The 22,350-nt window shown below is 46.7% G+C and overlaps 2 protein-coding genes across 2 annotated transcripts; one reads left to right on the top strand and one right to left on the bottom strand.

Moving 5' to 3' along the window:
- Positions 1 to 1,717: 1,717 nt before the first annotated feature.
- Positions 1,718 to 8,013, bottom strand: AHSA1 (activator of HSP90 ATPase activity 1). The gene is made up of 9 exons (XM_057379519.1): positions 7,855 to 8,013; positions 7,270 to 7,460; positions 7,024 to 7,106; positions 6,265 to 6,382; positions 4,510 to 4,598; positions 4,034 to 4,168; positions 3,168 to 3,269; positions 2,579 to 2,630; positions 1,718 to 2,136 (listed from the first exon to the last, which is right to left on the bottom strand). Exons 1-9 carry the CDS (start codon positions 7,932 to 7,934, stop codon positions 1,964 to 1,966), a joined length of 1,023 nt encoding a protein of 340 aa, XP_057235502.1. The 5' UTR covers positions 7,935 to 8,013; the 3' UTR covers positions 1,718 to 1,963.
- A 164-nt stretch (positions 8,014 to 8,177) lies between these two features.
- On the top strand, positions 8,178 to 21,604 carry VIPAS39 (VPS33B interacting protein, apical-basolateral polarity regulator, spe-39 homolog). Its single transcript, XM_057379393.1, has 20 exons — positions 8,178 to 8,424; positions 8,546 to 8,638; positions 9,089 to 9,191; positions 10,439 to 10,582; positions 11,563 to 11,601; positions 11,962 to 12,026; positions 14,033 to 14,089; positions 15,000 to 15,092; positions 15,753 to 15,786; positions 16,242 to 16,344; positions 16,438 to 16,465; positions 16,625 to 16,698; positions 17,244 to 17,319; positions 17,634 to 17,768; positions 18,254 to 18,295; positions 18,682 to 18,771; positions 19,314 to 19,400; positions 20,615 to 20,704; positions 21,018 to 21,122; positions 21,391 to 21,604. The coding sequence occupies exons 2-20, from the start codon at positions 8,546 to 8,548 to the stop codon at positions 21,409 to 21,411; spliced, it is 1,479 nt and encodes a 492-aa protein (XP_057235376.1). The 5' UTR covers positions 8,178 to 8,424; the 3' UTR covers positions 21,412 to 21,604.
- Positions 21,605 to 22,350: the final 746 nt, after the last annotated feature.

Here is a 22,350-nt window from a genome sequence, read left to right as displayed (position 1 = left end):
GTGTCCTATTAGAGTAGCAGCAGGATGCCAGAAGTAAACCCTGCTTGTGATGAAAGGAAGGCAATTAAAATTCCACTTAGTTGCCTTCCTGTCCCACTTCCTAACCTTCCAGCAGCAGGTGATTAGCAGGGCCTGCCTTCTGCTGCCCTGGCCCAGCTGTGGCAGCAGAGCCTGCAGCAGGCGAGCACTGCTATCCCAGCACAGCTGCCGAAGCACAGCAAGGACATCGCAATTCAGCTGTCACTTTAGTCTCAGATTGACTTAGAATGAGCTCATTTTTTCAGTTTTTAAACAATTTTRCTCTCCTCTGACTGAATTTTTGGCWTTMAGCTCACTTGCCAGYCCTGTTTAAGATTTCTGTCCAGGATTTCCCAAACAGAAAGCCAACTGGGCGTGCTGTATGGTGACATCAGTGTGCCTACATCATATTCCCCCATCCACACCCCCAGCCTACCAGGTGCACACAGTAGTTCATCTGTGCACAAAAATCCTGGCAAAATACCTGCATCCATATCCCACCCAAACAGTGCCTTAGGGAAGACAACCCTGCATGATACAGGGAAACCCTACTGTATCTACAAGTGCCTCTTTGTATAACTTCCTTTGCTTTCACACGTCAGCTCAGGGATGAGTACACACTACAGGATTTAGTTCATCCTGCACTCTTGATGTCTGTCTGTACACACTTTGTCATAAATTTTTCATACTTCAGCACTTTGGAATATGAGAGCATACTGGAATGAGAACAGGCAAAATGCTTTTACAGTTTAAAAGGAGACTCAGCAACATTCTGGGGTTTTTTTGAACAGGCAGGCACCAAAGTTTTTTTTTCCCTGTCTCCTCTATTGAAGGGAACAATTACCACATACGATTCAGATTTTTAAAAATGAAGAAACCAAGAATCCCCAAAACACTAAATTTCATCCAGTAACATTACTCTCTTCTAGCTTATTAGAAGAGCTCTGCAGGAAACAGTAGCAGAAAACAAAGTATGCAAGAGAAGCTCATGCCTCAAAAACAAAACCAAGCACTTCTGTCACCCTTGAGGTTAAGSAGATTAACAATTCTGAGCAGATTTTCACCCCTCCTATAAACAAATTTATTGCTTTTGAAGATAGTTCCAGAAACTAACTATATTAGGAAAGAACAAACAAGTGATTTTTCTGTTCCACACCACTTAAAGCAATAGCTGAAGTGTGATGAGCAAAAAATACTGCACTTTGTAGACTCTAAATGGAGGTGGGATTTATTTCTGTAAGAGACAGCTTGCTTTGGCCTGGAGGTAGCTGACCCTGGGCCCCACAACCATTAGAACCATTATGTAGGTGGGAGTTTCCCTAGCACTGGTTTGCTGGTTGTCTTGAAAATCAAGTTACTAAATGATCATCTCTCTTGTAGAGTAGACTAGTGGAAGCAATTAGAAATTACTGTTTTGAAGAAGGGGATGTGCAAAAGAGAGGAACAGCTAGAACAGGATCACAGATCCCCTCAAAAATGGGAAGGGTTTCAAACATTTACCAGCGGCAGATCAAAAGCAGACAGAAAATGAGCAGCTGCTCAGACTAAAAACTGCATCATGCTCATGACTCTCTACTCCCCCAGAAGTGAGGAGTAAATCACATTGGCATCAGCACTCCTCATTGATCAGTGTTTTTGCAGACGGATCCCTCCCTCAGCCTATTGACCAACCCTTTGAACTCAAGCCGATTTGAGGGCACAAATTCCAGTGTTTTTTTAAGTTAGGTTTATTTAGCAATAGAAGTATGTACATGTAAGAGAATCCCCTGCAGCACAAGACATGCACAAAGCAGTGAGGGACTGAAAGTGGTGCTGCTCCATGGCCTTCCTCATCACCTGTCATCCCACTTTACTCAGCGGCAGGGCCAAGATTAGAAAGGAACAGGCGAGAAATTTATCAGTCCATGTGGCAGAGTCTTCAGGCAGAGCCTCCCAGCGATCAGTATTAAAACAAGCGGGCCCCATAACCAAATGTCTGTTTAATGCCCTCGAAGTAGTAGCGCTGCCAGCCTTGCTTTGTTCTTTCCTCCTCACTGGCAGGAATGCCCTTGCCTTCCAAGCACACCTCTGTCTCACCACCTTTGTCATTGAAATTCAAGGTAATGGTTGCAAAGTGCCCTAGAGGAACCAAAGCAAATCTGTCAGCAGTGTGTAGTACATTACATACAGCTCCAAGGGGTGCTCTGCCCCTCCTTTCACAGGGCACCACTTAAAGGACTCTTCGAGGTCCTTCCCAGAGGATCTAATTATGGCAGCTCGAGGCTTTCCCTAGAAGCACAGGTAGRAGAGGGCTCCCTCTTCCTGGGGTTTGAAGCAGTTGCAGCTACAGCTGCACAAGCAGCTACTTCATCCTTCTGAATCCCTGGTCAGTGCTGTGCACAGTGGCTGAAGATGCAGACATGACAGTGTGGGATAGGAAGCTGAGGTAACACTGGTGCAGCTCCCAGACCACTGTGTGCTCCTTGATCACAAGCCACAATTACAGTGTGGCAAATGGGGCTGGAATCCTTCAAACACAGGCAAGGGCAGTAATACCATAGTCCATTTCTGGACCACTTACCAGCTGGCCAAGATTTAAATCTCCATTTCATAACAAGTTGTTTCTCAGGAACCTTGAGAAGGGAGAGAAAGACTGAGTAGTATTTTTTTGTAAAGCCTGTAGTCTAATAGAAAACAACTAGAATTGTGTTGATAAGAATGAAGCCTTAGAGATTCCTTGAGAAACATGCACACACAGAGGGAAAGAGATTTAAAGTGTCCTTTTCAATCACCTTCTAGAAAAGTAAGCAATAGTACAGCCCTGAACACCGAGACRGAGTCCCTGTACAGAAGATTTTAGTGGCAAATGAGCCAAAGAGAAAAAGGGTCAGTTACTATCTTTAACACTCCTCCAAATCCTGGTAAGTAAAATCACACAAAGACAGGGGAGATCTATGRCTGGAAGCCACATTTTCTCCCCAGACTGAAGTCCCATGCATTAATCTATACTATTAGAAATGCTTCAATAGCCCCAGAAATTATAACTATTGGACACTAGGTAGAACCCCACAGTTAGCTAACAGAAGCACTGTTAGAGAACTGATAAAAAGTTACAGCCTGATAAAAATGCTGCCTCTGGGCAAAATATACCTKAACTAGTTAGTACTTACTAGGTCAACAAACTCTCCTGTGACACTGCCATCCAGCAACTGAAATTTGCCTCCTTTATCAGCCTCCAAGGTGGCTTGTGCGTGGGTGAAAGCTTGTACCATCTGAAAAGAAGTCAGGAGCAGACCTGTATTACTTGACATTTTCTACCTGCAAACTTGTTGCCTAATGCCTCTCACCCAGCTACAAAAGTTCTGGAAGAGGAGGTAAGTCAATAGGGTAAAGTCTTCAGCAAAAGACAAAACCCCTGCCCTGGCCAGAAAAGCAAGGTTTTAGTCACTATGGCAACATTCTCCCTGCCCAAGGAAAAGAACCCCCAGCTTTATAATGCTATGCAGTGTTCTGAGACATACTGATTTACTCTGTTAGTTTCTTAATGAAGCTTAGTTCTAAGAAAAAATATTTTTTGCTTTTTCATTTTTCTTGTCAAAATAGGAGGAACAAAAGACTAAGACCATGTTTAAATAATGATACAATGCTACTCTCTCCTCCTAAACTATATAATCGTGTGCAGGAAAGTGCAAGCTMTTATTAAAGTACATTTTAATGCCATCAAACCTTAAAAGGAAAAACCAAAAACAAACCAGAAGCACACAACTGTAAATCCCAAGTGATCTGGCCACATGCAATAAGGGATACACCTACAGACAGATGCTGACMCCAGTCTGGAACTTGCTTCTGGTTGGCATTAACCCCTCTTGTCAGCTGTGTGAAAAGATGCACACACAAGCTTTAAGCAATACCCTGCTGAACAGCTTTCTTATTCCATTCTCATGGACTGCAAGCACTCTACAGAACATCTTAAAAATCTTATTAGGAAGAGCCTCCTATATGCAAAGAACAATTCTCAGAACAAGCCAAGCATTACCTCCTGATTAACAAATACCCGGTACAGCTCGTCAGGAGATGTTAAGAAGGTGTCCTTCAAGCTAATCTTACAGGTAGGGATCTTGACTCCTATGGATTTGGACTGCGATGTGGCAGTACTGCTCCTGGCAGCCGTCTAACAAAACAAGGAAAACAAACACATCCACACTTTTCTTCCCCCCMAAAAAACCCAAATCAAAAATCAAACAGATCACATATCCAAGGGGAAAAACAAAGGCTCGTGGTAAARATGCAATTAGATACAACTATACGTAAATGTAAAAAGCAGGTTTATCACTTTGCTTGGAAGAAACATCATGTGCTGCCAACGTAAACAGTCACGCATATTCCACAGATTGCCAATTCCTGAATGTATATATCCTATACACAACATAGGTTGCTCCTGTAACCCCCAGAATCTAATAAAGTGTACCTTTCTTCACTSATCCCAAAACATATTTGCACAGTTTTGTTTACCTTGCGGTCCTCTGCTTTAGGAGCCACCTGAGGTGCTGTTTCCATATGTTCACCATTCACTGTCGGCAAAATCATGCCCTGGGTGAATTCTGGAAAGACAGGAATGTGCCCATGAAACCAATAAAAGATCCAGTAAAGCTTCTGACTGTAYTTTGAAATATACAATCAAAAAGGCTTCCTGGTTTTCCCCTTGCTCTTGCTGGTATCTATGACTCGAAACAGTTTTTAGGAAAAGTAAACAAAACTCTTTTTACAAGCAATTGATTCTTGCCCTCACTGCTCTGCACTGAAGGCCCTGTCAGTACCTGCCTATAATAACAATAAGGAACTTACCTCCTCTTTGCAGCCTAGACACAGCAACTTCCACATGCTGCTCTAAACATTAATGTTAGTCTTAGACTTATGTACATTCTTTTCCTCTCTCACTCTCTAATATAAATTGCAATCACATATCAAAAACTTTTGCCATGGTGGTCTAGAACACCAAACCAAGCTTTTCCATTCTTTTCAAACTGGCTCTTCATTTCTTGTATCACTGCAGTAGACGACAGTAACTTCTGACTCCCTCTTTGATTTATTTTTATCAACACCAGATACCAAGATGAGATTTACCATGGAAACCCAGGTAAGGCCTTGCCAGAGCCCTGTCCAGCAGCACTAACACTTTTGTAACTCCATCAGAACCTTCATCCTCTTTCAGAATTACATTTGCTTTTTCTCCATCTCAGTCACTTCTGCTTTTATCAATTCTACAATATTTTGCTCTTTTTTTTAGCTTTTCATCTGTTCAAACTGGCAAAAWTCCATTATATAGCAGAATTTTATCATATGTGTATAAACCTGTATCCTGCAATACTTGGTTCCCACCTATTCTCATAGGTTCTCACCTATTCTTTATTGCAGCCCACAAGATCATACAATTTTTCCTGATTAGCATTCTTATTTTTCCCTGGGTCACTGCATCTCCCAGCCTGAACCCTACAGTGCCTGAAAAAAACCCAAGAGTACAGAAATGTGATCCTGGAAAAACAGCAATCAGTGGTGGTTTGTATCCAGTATATCTAGAACATGCAGTGTAATATAGTGCAAATGGATATAGAAAGCAACCGTAGCGTTCCCTGCCTGTATTTGAGCAGAAAATCAAACTCAACCAAAGCGCATTAATTCTAACTGTTGGACTCAGATTTTACTTAAAAAAAAAAAAAAAAAACTGATCCAGATTCTGAGACAGCTCATTAAAAGACACCAATAAAATGTGCAGAGCAATTTCACACATCAGTTATTCCAAAATCCAAGTATTGGTAGATGTCTTTACTAGTGTGGCAAGAGGAAAAAAAAACCAAAATCAAACCCCAAACTGGAGAAGATACCACCTTCCAAGGGAGTAAGCAAACTGAAGGCCAGATCATGCCACAGGCAGTAACTGTTTCACTGGGTAACAGACACATTTTAATGTCTTTCATTTACTGTACAGCTGAACTCCAGCATTCTCTGTTTTAAAACATAAATCCCAAAATACTGTTTATTACTGATTTATCACCAAAACAAATTTCTCTGGGCTGTGCTATAGTATCTAGAGCCAGAAATGCTTCTTCCCAAATCCTAACAATTTTCAAAGATACAGAAAAGTTACTGTTATTGCTCTTGACAYCTTCCTGTTGAGAGAGGGAGAGCAACTTCTCTCTTTGCCCTMATCCCTTCTTTAGCATTAGTCCATATGGGTTCCCACAACACTTCTCCCTGTCACTTACATACCCGTTTTAAGAGTGCTGATGTAAGTCTTCATTGCATCTCTAATTTTCTTTGCACCCTCTTGCTTCATCAAGGTCTTCAAGTCAGTGTCAGGCTCATCTTTAGCAAGGCTGACAAGGATCTGAACAGCAAAGACAAGCATTGATTAACAAGGACAAATGTGCATGGTCCTTTTGTCACTCAACTCAACATCACAGACTTAAGCTAAACTTTCATAAACAGCCCTGCAGTTTTATTCATCTTTCACTTCATCTCTCTCAGCCTACAGCACCGTACATGCGTACCCTAAATACCTTCCTGTGCTATAGAGCCCTTGTCTAGAAAACAGAAATTAATTTGATGAAGATACAAAATAATGGGGGGCAACTCTCTATCAGGGAGTGTAGTGACAGAATGAAGGGTAACAGTTTTAAGTTGAAAGAGAGTCGATTAAAATCAGAAATYAAAAGGAAATTCTTTACTCTGAGGGTGGTGAGGCACTGGAGCAGGTTGCCCCATCCCTGGWGGTGTTCAAGACCAGGTTGAATGGAGTGGTGAGTAACCTGGTCTAGTGACAGATGTCCCTGCTCATGGCTGAGAGGTTGGCAGTGAATGACCTTTAAAGATCTCATCCAAACAAACCATTCTTTGATTCTATTAACATAAGYACTCTCTAGCAGTAAAAAAGTTCTACACAAATGTTTTAAGAAAAGTAACAGGGAAGGAAATATTAATGCTGTGAGTATTCCTGTTAGAATACTCCATACATCCAGCTGAGCTTACCTCAACTTCATCGATGTCATTTTCATCCGAGAGATTAGGAATCTCCACATACCCTTTGTACTTCAGTCCTGTCTTTGAGGTGCCTGCAATTACAAATTACATAGTTCAGATCAACCTTACTTACTCTGGTTGTTGTAAAATCAAAACAACATTTTTCTTTATTTTAATTTCCCAAATAAGATTAAGTACCCTTATCCTTAATATTATTAATCTGACCTTGAAACAAGAGCAGTACACATCACTCACCAGTCCACGCCAGCTTGATAGCCCACTCATAGAAGAAGATAAGTTTCCCTTTGCGGTTGTTAATGGAGGCCTCTCCATCCAGTTTGCTTACTTCTGTCACCTCACATGCCCCTTCCTCCCCCTCCACCCTGACAGGCAGGAGGAGAGCTTTCAGCCGCTCCGTGGACCAGTTGGAGGCATCCCTCTCCGTCCTGCAGGAAAACCAAGTGGGGTGAGAATCTGGGCAGGCCACGCTGCCGGCACATAGTGGGACCACAAAGCGTTCCCCCGTTCTTGTCTCCCTGCCCCGCTTGAAATACACGAGACTTCTTCCCCAGGGCACCCCCAGGCACACATCGGATCGGGCACTCTCTTGCACACGCACGGAGCCGGGGGCCGCCGCGGAGGATCAGCCCGGACACCCCCGCCTCAGCACCGGTCCGCAGGGAGGGACGGAAGGCGGCGGAGGATCAGCCCGGACACCCCCGCCTCAGCACCGGTCCGCAGGGAGGGACGGAAGGCGGCGCCTCTGCCCAGGACTCCGGCCAGGCAGCCCCCTCCAGCCCGGGGCCTCCGGGTGGGTCTGGGAGCAGCCGCCCCGCTCACCAGTGCCAGTTGTTGACGTTGGTGGCGTCCGCCCGCTGCTCCACGATCCAGCGCGGGTCTCCCTCCCCCCACTTGGCCATCGGGACCGGGATTGCCGCCTCCGCTCCGAGCGCCCGTGGAAGCTGCTAGAACCGCCGCGCCGCCTCCCGCCTTCCGCCCGCCGCGAGCCCTTCCGGCGCGCCCCCGCGGCGCGAGCCCCGGCTTATTGGTTCCGTCCGATTAATTAGTTTCGCCGGACCGCCAGCAGCTGGGGCTGGCGCTTCCGTTCCGYCCCCTTCCCGCCGGCTCCCAGCTCTCGGAATCAGTCCACGGCTTCCGCAGTCAGGCCGCGGCTCTCAGAGCCCGGTCCCGGCTGTCGGCCCAGACACCGCACCTTCGCGCGCGCGGCCCGCTGGGACTGGTAGTCCGACGGCGCGTCAATGGGGCCCGCGGGGCATGCCGGGACTCGTAGTACGTGAACGAGAGCAGTCTCACCGCACCCTGTGGGAGAACTACATGTCCCGGCGTGCCCCGCCCCGCCCCGCCCYGCCGTGAGGACGGCGGTGCTGCTGGCGCGGGAGGGGCGGCGAGGTGAGAGAGGGGCCGGGGGTGGCGGGAGCGGGATCGGGACCTGGACCGRGACCGGGCTGGTGATACCCCCGGGGCAGCCGTTCCCTCCCTCTGCTGAGGCAGCCGCGCGGTGCCATTGCAGATGAGCAGGGCGCGGGCAGACGARGAGGAGTACTGGCACAGCTCCAAGTTCCGGGCCTTCACCTTTGACGATGAGGATGATGAGCTCTCGCAGGTAGGGAGTGTCCGACCCCGGGACTGCCTGTGAGACACCCTCGCCGAGAGGGCTCCCGTGGCCATCCTAGCCCAGGCCTCGGCTCTGCCCATCGCTGAGGGTTGATGTGTAGGTGGATTGTCACCTCCTGCCCGGTGGCGAGGGTACCAAAGGCTCGCGTCTCACCCCTCACAGCTGCCGGTTCGAAATCTCATTAGGACCGTGGTTCCCCTCCCATAGACCAAACTGCATCTCCCGCTGTTTGAGCTGTCAGTGTCTGTGTAGGTGTCTTTGGGGTTCCCGGTGGTGAGGAAGGGCTCCTATGACTAAAATACCATCCTGAGAGGAAGCAATGGAAGCTGAAGAAGCTGTATTCGAAGTTTTGTTGGGAGATTGTTTGATGGTAATAGGAAACGAAGTGCACTCTGCAGTTCTGTTTTTCCTCATGCAAGCTCACTCTTTTCTGTGTAGCTAAAGGAATCCAAACGGGCAGTGAACAGCCTTCGCGATATTGTCGATGATGATGATGATGATGACCTTGAGAGGGTCAGCTGGAGCGGAGAACCTGTGGGAAGTAAGTGCAGATGTACTGCAAATTATACTTAAGACAGAGGTAGTTTAAAATTACTGCTTAAGGCAAGTCACTTAGTCAGGTCAGGAGTATTATTTGCTATCTAATCCTGCATATCTAATCTRATCCTAGTCTCCCAGGTCATGTTGTGAACTACTTGATTTATCTGAGCAGATTCACTGAAAAAAGAGTGAGCAGAAGCCCAAACTCCGTAAAGAAGAGGAGTGCAGAAAAGTGGAGGGAATTCACTGTTTTTTCTAATATATAGGCAAGCTTAGAGCAGGTATTTTGAGTTTATGGSTTTATACTTATCATACTCAGATGGCCTGCAAGATTCTAGGTGATCGTTTTCTTCGTATCGCTGCCTGAAATGGCACTTTTTTCTGCATTTTGACCCCACAGCACTTAAGCAGATGGTGTAATATGTGTTTCTAGAACGACATGGTTTAGTGTGTGTTTATAGAATGACTTTTACACTTGACATTTGAAAGGGAGCTGCAAGCATTAAGCCAATATGTTTCTAGTGATGATGGGAGCAAGCTCATGACCCACACACAATGCTGTGTTCTGTGCTTTTGAGTTCAGGACCCACAGAATATGTGGCACTTGCTAGCCAGTATAAACCAATGAAAATTTACATATGGATTTAGAAGGCGCTTAGAAGATTGATCTTGTCCTTTCTGAAGCTCCTCTCTCTGGTCCGGGCTGTTTCTTTTCCCACTCAGGGTCTCTTGGCCTATCGTGGTTTTTTTTTTGTTTGTTTGTTACCCTGGTCCTAAAATCTGTGTGTTGTACAGCTGTGTGAAAACCAGGGGAAATTGTCTTGAACAGGTAGGAGAGAGGCCTGTKCATTGTTGCTGGCAGCATATGCACACTGATAGCTGTTTTGTCTGTGTGGGAAGGAAAACTGTCTTAGTCTTCCAGTGTTCAGGAAAGCATGCTCTTAGACTTCTGCAGTTTGAAGAATGCCAGGAACTCTGTTTTGCTTTATACTTTTAGAGCAAGGACTATGCTTTTCCCAATGCAATAACATATAATTGATGGGGGGTCTATGTATTTTTTTTACACAAGACGTAAGCAGCTGTACAATGTTGCTGGAGAACAGCATGCTGCTGCTTAACAAGCATGGAGAGATGCACTGCGTCTRCTTAGTGCTGAGGATCAGACTGACCAAGATGTGCTAGTGCAGAACAGACCAGCACACATTTGGTAATGTTTCTGCCATGCCAGTGACCTCTGTCTGCACACAGGTATCTCCTGGTCAATCAAAGAGACAGCCTCTGGCAGCACTAGCTCCCTGGATGGCCGAGACTCCAGCCTACAAAAGGGCTCTTCCTCCTATGCTGCTCTTCCCAAACAAGGTTCTTCCTACTCCCTAAGCAGCCTGTTCAAAGGTGAGGTTCATTATAGACCATATTGACAAATGTATTTTTCTCCAAGAGTGTCAATGGGCAATTGTGTTATCTTATGTAAATTGTTTTATCTCAAGTGTATTGCAAAACGGGGAGGCGCCAGTCTCTCCCGAGGGTTGGAGTGTATGGGTCACCGGTCAGAAATTGAAGACTGTCCTGTGTCTTTTGTAGAGTGGGAAGGGGCTTTGCATATTATGGCTTCATAAAATCCAGGTTCCACAGAGCAGCAAGGTAGAGAACAGCACTGTGCAGCAATCCGTTTGGTTTGTGGAAGAGAGTAGGCTGCAAAGGAACTGGCTTGGCCCATGTAGCCCTCATCTGATTTTCAGTTCTGTAGAGAAGACAGATTGATTATCCTTTRTTTGGAGCTTAGCTGGCTGCTGTTGGTGTTGATTCAGCAAACACATGATAGCAGCAGTGGCAGTGTAACTGGTTGTTACACAGGGGGAACTGTGCAGGGGGCCATGGGCAAATGTACACAGCTTGCAAGAGTTCGGCTCAGTTCTCTCAGAGCCAGAACAGCTTTTACTTTGTCTCTCTTTCTCTGGGGTGGTCTTTTTTTAACTCTCAACTTTGACAATAAAGTATAGAAGAAAGGCATCCAAATCGCAGCCCTGGTGGATGGAGCTTTTCATGTTGGTATGGCCTATGCAGTGCTGTGTGCTTGGGCCTCTGCTCTGCAAGTAGATAGATGAATAAATTCAGGCTCTAACCTCTTCTGGCCTCAGCACCCAGAAAGCAGATGGGGTGAAATATGATATGGTTTGTGATGCCACAGATGACTTCAAAGCCTTAGAATGTAAGCTGGTGAGCTCCAGCTCTGCTGGTGTAGTGTGAATCACTGTAAAGTGTGGCTTGTAAAGTGTAGCTGCAGCAAACTGGCTTACAATCTAGGCTTATGTTCCCTGTGCAAGAGCTGTTGCAGGTGAGGGGACAGCCTCTCATCAGTGTTTTTATTTCAGGACGAAACAAACTTCCAAGTTTTCAGTCCCTTTCAGATGGTAAGTCTTGAATCCCTACCTCATTTTGGGGGGAGGGTGTGCAGATTCACATGAAACAAGGCATTTCCAAAAAAGGGGAAGTGTCATCTGTCTTTACAGTGCAGAAAGGGAAATTGAATCATGCTGTCTGAAAGTTCAATCATGGGTTGTTCTTTCCTCAAAGAAATTAGAGAATTGGCATTATGATTTGGGGTAATTGCTTAGGTACAACTGACAGCTGTTTGCTTTAGAACAATACTGTATTGCCACTTGGTGCTTAAGCTTGGGTCTTCTGCCGTGAGAAGCAAAAAAGGGATGGGTGTGGAAGTGGATGTGAATCAGGATTTTTATGTGCTACTCAGCTGTGCTTTTTCCTCTCAGCCCTTACTGACACAGGAGGTAAAAGCTACGCCCCAGAGCTGCGCAGACCGAAGGCTGAGTACAAGGTGAGCAGCCTGTGCTTGTTGTGTGCCAAGATCAGAGAACTTCCTACTCTGTTGGTTTCATGGGAAGTGATTAATCAGTTTCAGACAGCAGAGGGCAATGCAGGGAATAGGACAGGGAACTGCARAATGCAGCCTTGCAGTAATTTAGGCATTCTCTGCTCTTTCTCAGAAGTAGGGAGCTTTGCTGGGGGTTTTGGTTACTCCTTCTAATGAATAGCCCAGCAGTCTTTATGGAAAGGATTTCTAAATTGTGCTTTGCTGTAAGCTGCTTTCATGCTGGGTCAGATAAATTGGCATCACATGTGGTTTTTGCATTTTTTTAAATATTTGTTTTGAAAGTTTTGAAATTTCCTGTTCGTGAATCACTTGGACAACACAGAGGGAGCTGTGCAGATGTAGTGTTCTAATTGTCAGTAATGTTTGTCTACCAGATATGCAGTGATAGGTATTGGAGAATGTAGTGCAATTTGGGACTGGGTGGAGTCCTCTTACTAGATGTGAGGTTGTAGTTCCATGTCTCTAGGTCCAGCCAGTAACAGGACTGAGCACGTACTCCCTATGGATACAGACGTGCACATTACTAACACAGCTGCCTACGTGGATTAATGGARACAGAAACCAATGCCTTTATGAACAGACAAAGAACACACTCAAGCTTAATCCTGAGCTTCTTTTCTGTCCAACCAGTTCCACTAGTGGAACATAGACACTTTTTATGATTCCCTCCAGTAGCTGGTCTTAGACATCTGGTTTGTTTTGTAGCTGAATTCCAGACCTCAGTCTCCTCCAGTAGCTGGCACTTGCATCCTTGAGCTGCTAGGGTTTATGGCCCACCTGTTCTTGGCCATCTGATCTTCCCCAGGCTCGTGTGTTTATGTCGATTAGCCACTGACATAACATAACTGACAGCACTTCCTCAAAGCACAACARGAGAAACAAGTGTGCCCTGTTGTGTTCTGTCCTGGGCCTGCAGAGCCACTGAAACAGGAAGGAGATGTGCTGTACAGACCCTTAAATGTGGACAGGGGCGGTGTAAGTGGGATGGAACAAAGAAGGGAAAGTTAGTGGCGGTTTTGATGACTGTTCTGACAGTGACAAGYTAAGATGCTGCCTCTGGGAGGTGCTAGAGGGAGCCCTAGTGCTCAGGATATTTGACACTCGGCTCTACACTGATTTGAGAGACTGATGTGCAGAAGTCCCCTAATAGGTCTGGGTCAGACCATTTATCYTTAGATTTGGGCTTTCAATAAATTTTCAATGGATTTAAAATTCAATGTTCTCAGAGCTGGTTCTTGTTGCTTGCTTCCTGGGCCTTTTGAGACAGAAAGCTGAATTACAACCACTGGCTTGAATGTATGACAGAGATCTAGATGACTTTATGGAGTSTGAGCTCAGGCTACCATCACTTTTTATCCAGTGCTTCCGGACGATAGTACCTGCAGGCTGCAGAGGGAAAATTCTGGTCATTCCAGCAGTGGTAGCATATGGCTTTAAGATGGTCCTGCCACAGGCTTCAATGCCCTTGTCACATTGTACTTGTGCAACTCACCAGGTGCTTGCCTGAAGCTGTTGTCCCTGTGCTCTCCATGCAGCTGTGGAAGGCTCACCAGCAGGAGTCTGTCTGAATTGTAACAAGAAATTGACTCCCTGCCCCTCCTTTTTGCTTTTGTCTGTGTTTTGTTTGTCCTGAAAGCAACATAGTTTGCATGGAGGACAACCTAATGCAATGCACTTCTTACAAAGGATGTGGTGACAGACCTCACTGAGGCAGTAGAAAGGCTCTGTTAACATTTGAGCCTTTAGCTTCCCTCCGCACCACCATTTGCAGGGTGTGAGGGCTCAGCATCTGCACCTGAACAATGTAGGTACACATCCTACTAGCACCTTCCCTGGAGCAGCTCAATGATGAGTGTGAGTGGCTATATGTAGGCCATCATTGATGCAGCACAAGTGGGCAGCAGCYGACATGATCTGAGGATTAAGAGTGCTTTATTTTTCTTGTGCAGGATTACAGCAGTGACTGGAGCCCCAAAGACACAGTCAGACGAATGCAGAGAGGAAAGGTAAGGACTTTGCATTCCCACCTGCTTGTAAGAGATAGAGGGTGGGTGGTCCTAAACTGCTTTACACTTTCCTATGCTTCTGGCTGTTCTGGGAGCAGGGAGGGGATCTGTGTTGCTTACAACACGAAGCAGGGATGGTGCTCTGCCTGTCTGTTACTTTGCCAGGTGGCAGTGCTGGGATCACACTAGCTCAGGAGCAGCAGGAGAACTTCAGGGTTTTGTTGCTTTGTTTACCTGAGTTGTCCTCTCAGGAAGGCTCTGACAGTAGGTATCTGTACAGCTGTGTCCATTTCTACCCTTTCTGCTCCCTGGGGCTGGGTTTATTTTAAGAAACTGAGGGAGTGGGGCTTTATCTCTATTCTCAGTTGGTGGCAAATGGAGGGAGTAAGACAGAAATGGTCTTGGTCACATTGGAGCTGTAATCCTAGTCTCAGCTGCCTCAGTGTGCTGTGAGCACAAAGGGAGATTGTGGTTTTAGTCTGCATGTGTCTCCTTAAACGCTGAGGTGGGCTAAAGGCTGAGAAAGGCCACAGATGTGGGGTAAGAAGGGAAAAAAGCTACAGCTCTACTTTTCTGGTCTCCTCTGTGGAAAGGGGCCTGTACAGTTCCTTCCTTCTGTCAGGGTTAGGAAAGTTTTTTCTTGTTACAAGGGTGTTGGTGCTGAATGTATGTTGTCTGTTGTCCTAGGCTGGACAGTTACTAGGGTTGACTGCAACCCCTATGGACAGATTCCCAGGGATTATGCAGCATGTGGTTTCAGCTAAATGAGAATTTCTCCTCTCATTGGGAGGGCAGTTATTCATGGTGCTGAAGGGCTCTTGGGAGAGGAATGTATAATACCTTGGGAGCTAGTTCAGCCTGAGGATTTTCYAATGTCCCACATGCCTACTTATTCCTCTTCTGTCTCTAGGTCTGCTCTCTAGAGAGATTTCGCTCCCTGCAGGACAAGCTGGTGCTCTTGGATGAAGCTGTGGCAGGATATGATGGRAATGTCATTACAGCGGTAAGTCTTGCTGGGTTCATACAGGACTGGGACTTCTGGGTGCCACCATAGAAAATGCKTATGAGAATGCAGTCAGCTGGCCAGCCAGTCTTGCAAGACTAGGGAGTGTTCTATAGTTCAAACCAAACAGTTACTGAAAAGTSTTAAGACTGGGAAGTTCAATATTCCTGCTGTCTTTTCTGCCACTCAGCAGAATTCATGATAACTAATGTTAATAACAAGGAATCTGATCCATTAGCCTTACAGATTTTTGCAACTATTTCTTGAAGGTCAAGATTTAATCTGCTCATTGCAGCACAGAACATTTGRGACCTGGGATTTGGGATCTGAGGCCTCACCAGTTTTTCTTTCTTTTAAAGTATCAGGCAGCAAATGGGATTGTGTCAGAGCTTCCTTTTTCCGGGTCTTGCATGGGAAAGGTTTTCTTTGTAAATTTTGATCTCACTCATCTAAGCTCCAGTGTAGGAGCTTAGGCAGGTGTCTAGGCAGTTGTGGCCCAGGCTCACTGCTTGTCCTGTCTGTAGTGAGAACCAGAATTAAGTTCTGTGCCATAAGAGCRTGTTTTCTGAGGCGCTTTGCAAAAGCTTCTTTAGGCCTTGACCAGTTTGCTGTTTATTTGTCTATCTCACTYAATTCTGAGCTGTCTCTCTGTGCTCACAGGTCCTGATATTCCTGAAACGGACGCTAAGGAGAGGTGAGTGTGACTCAGAGCCAGGGTTTCTGTAGTGTGTTTCAGTTAAGGACAGAGGGGGTAATTCTTTCACTGGGTGCAAGTTGCAAAGAAAGTATCTAGGTTATTGCTGTTTTACTGAGCATGAAATATTTTTGTAGCAAGTGTAATAGGGGGGAGGTAGGGGATGGTGATACCCACAAAGGCTCCAGAGAGGAGCTTTAAGCAGTGGTAGGTGGTGATGGTGGGATGAATGAAAATGAATCTGTAGAGGTAGCACTCGGCTGTGAGTTCAACTGTCAGCCTGCCCAGTGACTGGACTCTTCTGTGCTCCAGTCTCCAACATGTGTGATTTGAGATGGGATAAGATATTTGAATTCTGCCAATGTCTTTCAACTCCATGCACTGATGCTAAGTCTCCTCTGTTTGGTAGTGCTATCTTATTTTACCCAGCTGTACATAAACTTTCTCCATTGTAGAGATCTTGTTTCGGGAGCTGGAGGTGCGGCAGGTGGCCTTGTGTCATCTCATCCATTTCCTCAGAGAGACGGGAGAGCAGAAGTTCCTTCTGGACCTGCTCAGGTTAGGCTGTTGACCTATCTTGTGGCAGGGCTGAGCACACTGCTAGGAACCTGCCTCCRGGTTAATTTAATGCTTGTTCACTCCCTTTTGTAGGTTCCTTGACAGGACCGARGAAGTTGCTGTGAGTATTCCCAGGAGCTTAAGCTCCCTTACTTCRGGGGAGGCTGGCTGCAGAGTGCCTAGCAGTCAGGCAAAAGCTTTTCATCCCCATTTCACCCTCTGGAATACTGTATCTCCCAAATCCWTGAGAGCAGACGGCTTCTTTCCTCTCTCCCTACAGCTGTCTCAGTACCGGGAGCATTTGAACATCCAAGATGTAGAGAAAAGGAGGGAATTTCTGAAAAGTTGCATTGGGTAAGAAAAAAATGCAAAAGGGGTGGGAGGGATGCGGATTCTTCACAGAAGGTGGTAGTGAAGAAGATTAGACCTCTGTCCCAGTGCCACAGCTTATGTGGTTTGAGAGCTGATAGCAGTTTTCCCTTAGTGGGAGTGGGGTGTTGTGGACACAATGTAGACCAGAGATGAAGAAGCATCACTACTCCAGCAGCTTTTGCTGCTTACTTGGGAGGAAAGATGCTTCAAGGGACTTTCTGATCACTGACCCTTCAGATTGTAATGGGTGAAAGTTTGGGTGCCTGAGCACTTGAGGAAGTTGGTAGCATCCACTAATAGGTTGTTCTGTGAGAGGTGCCACATGTTTCTATCTCTGGAGCCTTTTTAGGAGTGAGCCAGTTGGAGAGGGCAGCAGGTCAGGAATTTTAGTACCTACTAGCCATTCAAGCTGGGGAGAATGGGAGAATTGTTTGGTAGGAAGAAAATCCTTCTAAGTGTACTTAAGAAGTAAGTTAAAGATTCCGTACTTAAGAGTAGGTCACAGTGTCTCTTTCATGTCTGGCCAGGCTGCCATTTTCAGCCGAGGATACCTCCCATATCCAAGACCATTATACCCTGTTGGAGCGTCAGATCATCATCGAGGTATGAAATCTCTTCTGGTCAGGAGGTGGCTGGAACTACCTGTAAGACCTCTTGCTGCCCCTAACTTACACTGCTTTGGCTCTAACCAGCCTGCCCTGGCAAGTGTAGTTTTAATGGTTGTTCAGGCTGCTGTGCCAGACATGTGAAATACCAGATCTGAGACTTCATAGCATCTTAGGGCTGTGCTTGCACATTGCTATCACAACACTCTCTYTAGGTCTCTACTCCACAGAGAGTGGAAAGGGGAGTTGCCTGTACTAAACAGGCAGTTGTCCTGGCTCATGTTCACCCTGTCTGTCTTCCTGATTCCACAGGCTAATGATCGGCACTTGGAGATGGCTGGGCAGTCAGAGCTATTTCGGAAATATCCTCGTAAGGCATCAATTCTCAACATGCCACTAGTGACCACCCTCTTTTATTCCTGTTTCTACCACTACACCGAGGCTGAGGTGAGAATGATGTGGCAGAAGACAAGGGTTGCATCTCATCCTTTGCCGTCACGATGTGGAGTGGTCAATATGTGACATGCTGAGGAAGGAGAGGTCATGCTTCATTGCTCAGAGAGACTTTGTCCTTTGGGTCCTTTTTGGAGTTTGTTTTTGTGCTGCAAGACATTTAACATGGCATGGTTTGTCAGGGAGTTACCTCCTAGAAACCACTGTAAATCCCATGAGGCTGAGGTGTGTCGTACTGGTCTTGGAAATGCTGGAGGTGCACAAGTTGAGGGTGTAGGGAAACAAAACCAGAGAGCTAATGGGTGGGATAGTTGCTCTCTTCTGCCAGCTGTTTCCCCCTGTGGCACTGACATGAGCAAAAAGCAGTAAAATCTTGGGAAGGCTGACCCTGTGCAAGACAGATGCGTTACAACAGGTGTCTGAACCCCTCCTGTGGCCTTACCCTGCTGAGTTTGCTCTTACTTGTTTGCTTTTTCTAGGGAACATTCAGCAGCCCCAGCAACCTGAAGAAAACATTTAAGGTATGTGAGTCTCCCCTGTTGTGGCAGCACTATCTGAAAACATGCGCAGACAAACCGTATGTAATAAAGAGGCTCAGTAGGAGGAATTTGAGGGACTCAGCACTGAGCTAGGGAGAGGGGCATGACATCCTGTTTGAACAGGATCCTTCTGGAGGCTCAGAAAGGCAAGTGAGAGCCATGCGGAGACTGCAGCAACACTTGCAAATCCCCGCTTCTATTCTCTGCAGTGCTGTCCGTGGCATCGGGCAGCATCTTTCCTCTTTGCCTGGCTGTTGGTGTGGGCAACACCAAACCTTGACAGGGYTGGGGCATCTGCCATTCATGTCCAGCTCACACAGGCCTTCTGAGCTGTGCTACTGCTCTGACTGCAGCTTTTTGCCTTGCAGATTCCTGATAAGCAGTATGTGCTGACTGCCCTGGCTGCCCGTGCCAAGCTGCGAGCCTGGGGTGATGTGGATGCCCTCCTCACCACCAAGGTGAGCTGCAGAAAGCCTTGCTGGGGATGCAGTCCCAACTACTGGTGTCTGCTACTGATAACTGGCTTGTACTGGAGTTACTGGACAGGCTGGTTTTATTTCAGGGCCCATCACCTCTGCTGCAGGGTGTTGCAATACTTCCCTCCTCTCCCTGCCCAAGACCTCTGCTGGCCCTGGCTTGGCCACAGCAACAAAGGGGGCTGCCCCTGAGCTGTGTTACCAAATGGATTGCAGCCAGCCTGTGCCCAGYTACTGTGTGAAGGGCTCTGCCATCGGGTGTGTGTAGTGGCTATGGAGTACCTTGGTAGCACTGGGAGAAAAGAACACTCAAGCTGGTTTGGGCATCACCAATCATGGCTGTGGCTGGAGTAAAATCTTCATGGACCATGTTCCCCCTGCGTGAAAGTGTTGGGAGAAAGGACTAGCGGCACCTTAAAAATTTTTAATTTTTTTTTTTTTATTTTTAATTTCTTTGTTGTGTTTTGGTTTGTAGCTGAAGGAATTGTTCTTTTGAGTTAATGTAGGTTTGGTTCTCATTTCAGAACTGGTTGGGTTACACCAAGAAGAAAGCACCCATTGGCTTCCATCGGGTGGTGGAGATCTTGCAGAGGAACAATGCTCCTGTGCAGGTTCATGGGTTGGGCCTAATGGATTGCAGTGAATGGGGTGACATCAGACTGGTGACTAGTCACTAGTGGGGTTTCACAGGTCTCCATCCTCAGCCCTATGCTCTTCAACATTTTCATAAATGACTTGGATGCATGACTGGAAGAGATATTAAGCAAGTTCATGCMTGATACAAAACTGGGAAGAGCTGTTGACTCCCTCGAGRGCAGGGAGGCCATGCATAGAGTCCTTGACAATTTAGAAGGCTGGGCAATCAMCAGCTGTACGGAGTTCAACAAGGGAAAGTGATGGATTCTGCACCTGGGATGGGGCAACCCTGGATATACAGACAGACTGGGGAATGAGAGGCTGGAGAGCAGCTCCATGGAAAGGGACCTGGGGATCCTGGTTGATGGCAAGTTGAATCGGAGCCAGCAGTGCCCTGGCAGCCAGGAGGGTCAACTGTGTCCTGGGGGGCATCAGGCACAGCATYRCCTCYGGRYCAGGGAGCGGATTGTCCYGCTCTGCTCTGATCTGATCYGGCCTCASCTCGAGTGCTGGGGGCAGTTTTGGGTGCCACAGTGTACAAAAGATAYAAAGCTGTTAGAGAGTKTCCAAAGGAGGGCCATGAAGATGGTGAAGGGCCTGGAGGAGAAGCTGTGTGAGAAGCAACGGAGGTTACTTGGTCTGTTCAGCCTGGAGAAGAGGAGACTCAGGCGGTACMTCATTGCAGTCTACAGCTTCCTTGTTAGGGGAAGAGGAGGAGCCAGCACTGATCTCTTCTCTGGGGTATCCASTGGCAGGACCCAAGGGAATGTTATGTCAGCGATGGTTTAGGTTGGGTATAAGGGAAGAGGTTCTTCACCCACTGGGTGGTTGGGTGCTGGAACAGGCTCCCCAGGGAAGTGGTCACAGCACCAGCCTGTGGAGTTCAAGAAACATTTGGACAGTGCTCTCAGGCACATGGTGCGACCCTTAGAGATGGTGCTGTGCAGGGACAGGAGTTGGACTCAGTGATCCTTGTGGGTTCCAACTCGGCTTATTGTGTGATTCTGAGCTTTATGAACAAATTCTCTGTGATCCTGAGCAGTCTTGTCACTTATCCAGGTCACTTGTTCCATAAGGAAGGGATCAAGTCTTTGTGACCAGCAGCCTTGAAAGTTTTTGGGACAGGGGTGAGGGAATGAGGCAGGAGATACTGCAGAAGGGAGCTGAGACATTCTTCCGTCTCTCACAGGTGCTTCAGGAATATGTGCGCCTGGTGGAGGATGTGGAGACCCGGCTGAGCCTCGCTACCAAATACAAGTGCCATGATGTTGTCATAGAGGTAGATCCCTGCTGTGTGTGTGAAGATATGGGACATGAGCCTGCTTTTTCTCTCTTTTCTGTGCTCTACCATATGCCACTTCTGTCATGTGCCTGATGAAGTTTGTTGATCCTTGTGGCCTGGGAAAAGGGATAAAGTTCTCAGTAGAAGTCCATGAGCCAGGAGAGTGGCTCCTGGTATTTGTACTGTGATATTRTTCTGTGTTGGGAACTGGATGGGGGATTGTGGAGTTGCCTTGCTCATCTGCAGGGCACTGTCAAACTGTGGAAGTGTCCCTTTCCTTAGCTGGTTRCTGGTTTTGCTCTTTGTCCAGACCTACAGGGATCTAAAGGATCGCATCCAGCTGATAGCATATAAAAGCAAGGTGGAGCGGGGCTCTGCAGAAGATGAGAAGATAAACAGCATTCTCAACAACATGGTAAGAAACGCTTCTTTTTTCTTCCAGACATTCATCGGAAATAATGTAGATTAGATGTAAGGGCATGGCTGTCCTACATACTTTCTATCCCTGCTGGGAAGTGAATCTTTTGTTTGGGATTACATTCAGGGTAGGAATGAATGGTTATACTGATAGAAATGGCATGCTCTGGCCACAGTGTCCTTGTCAGGGATTGGGAGTTACTAAGTTGGCCCCTAAGGCTCTGTGTTCAGCATTACTCTTAGTCATGTCTTGTTCTCTCTTTTAGCAAATCCGGTGGAAGAACTGAACATCTATGAAACAGCCTCTTTGGCTTTGTCACTGAAAGAGAGAACTGCAAAACCCAGTCCAGTGCCAACAGAGCAGCTCTGTTACTATTTGCATGATCGTTCGTTGGTGACAGTGGGTGCCCATTGCTCGTGGGACCATGGCATTCAGGCTGGTTGAAGATAGCTACTCAAATGTAGCTGGTGAAATCATGGTACTGATCCATCAGGGTTGATTCTTTTTGGAATCTGATTGTCTTTCACTAGACTGCAAGCCAGGCATCACTTGTGTGTATGGAGGGAAGTTGCTGGGCACAGCAAGGTTAATGTTTGCTCTGGGTGGTGCCTGGGCTTATTTTTGCAAGAGGAAGTTGTCAGTCACACTTGTGAGTGAGTTGCTCCGTTAGACAGTGCTGATCAGTCCCTGTRACACTGAAGCTGGCTTGGCATCACTAATCATGGCTGTGGCTGGAGTAAAATCTACCTGGACCATGTTCTCCCAGCGTGAAAGTGGGGAGAAAGGACTCATGTTGGGAGAAAGGACTAGCTGCACCTTAATTTTTTTTTTCTTTTTGTTTGTTCTGGCTCACCCTAGGAAAACAAGTGTATGAACTCCTGCAGAGAGCCAGGACAGCAACCTCTGCCAGTATCCATCTGCTAGCACTCTGCAGCATTTGGAAGATCCCTTTATCAGGAAAAGACCTAGTGTGGAGGTGGTCAGAGTCCTGATGGGTTGGATGGAGAGCAAGCAGGGACCTTTCTCATTTGACACAAACCTGCTGCCCCCAGCATCTTTTTTCTCTGAAAGTGTTATGCCAGGAAGGATTGAACTGCACTTTCTCAGAAACACAACCCCTCAGGCAACTGCTGGCTTCATCCTTCCAGACCTCACTTCAATTCTGTAAATAAAGCTGTCTCTTTCTCCTTTTGCTGTTTGTTTCCTTCCCTCACTTAGGAATTAC

The sequence above is a fragment of the Malurus melanocephalus genome, unplaced genomic scaffold (genome assembly GCF_030028575.1).
Source record: "Malurus melanocephalus ecotype Western Australia unplaced genomic scaffold, MMel_1.1 scaffold_0, whole genome shotgun sequence".
Lineage (NCBI taxonomy): Eukaryota > Metazoa > Chordata > Aves > Passeriformes > Maluridae > Malurus > Malurus melanocephalus.
The sequence above is the reverse complement of the archived record's forward strand: the minus strand, read 5'-3'. Positions and strand labels throughout refer to the sequence as shown.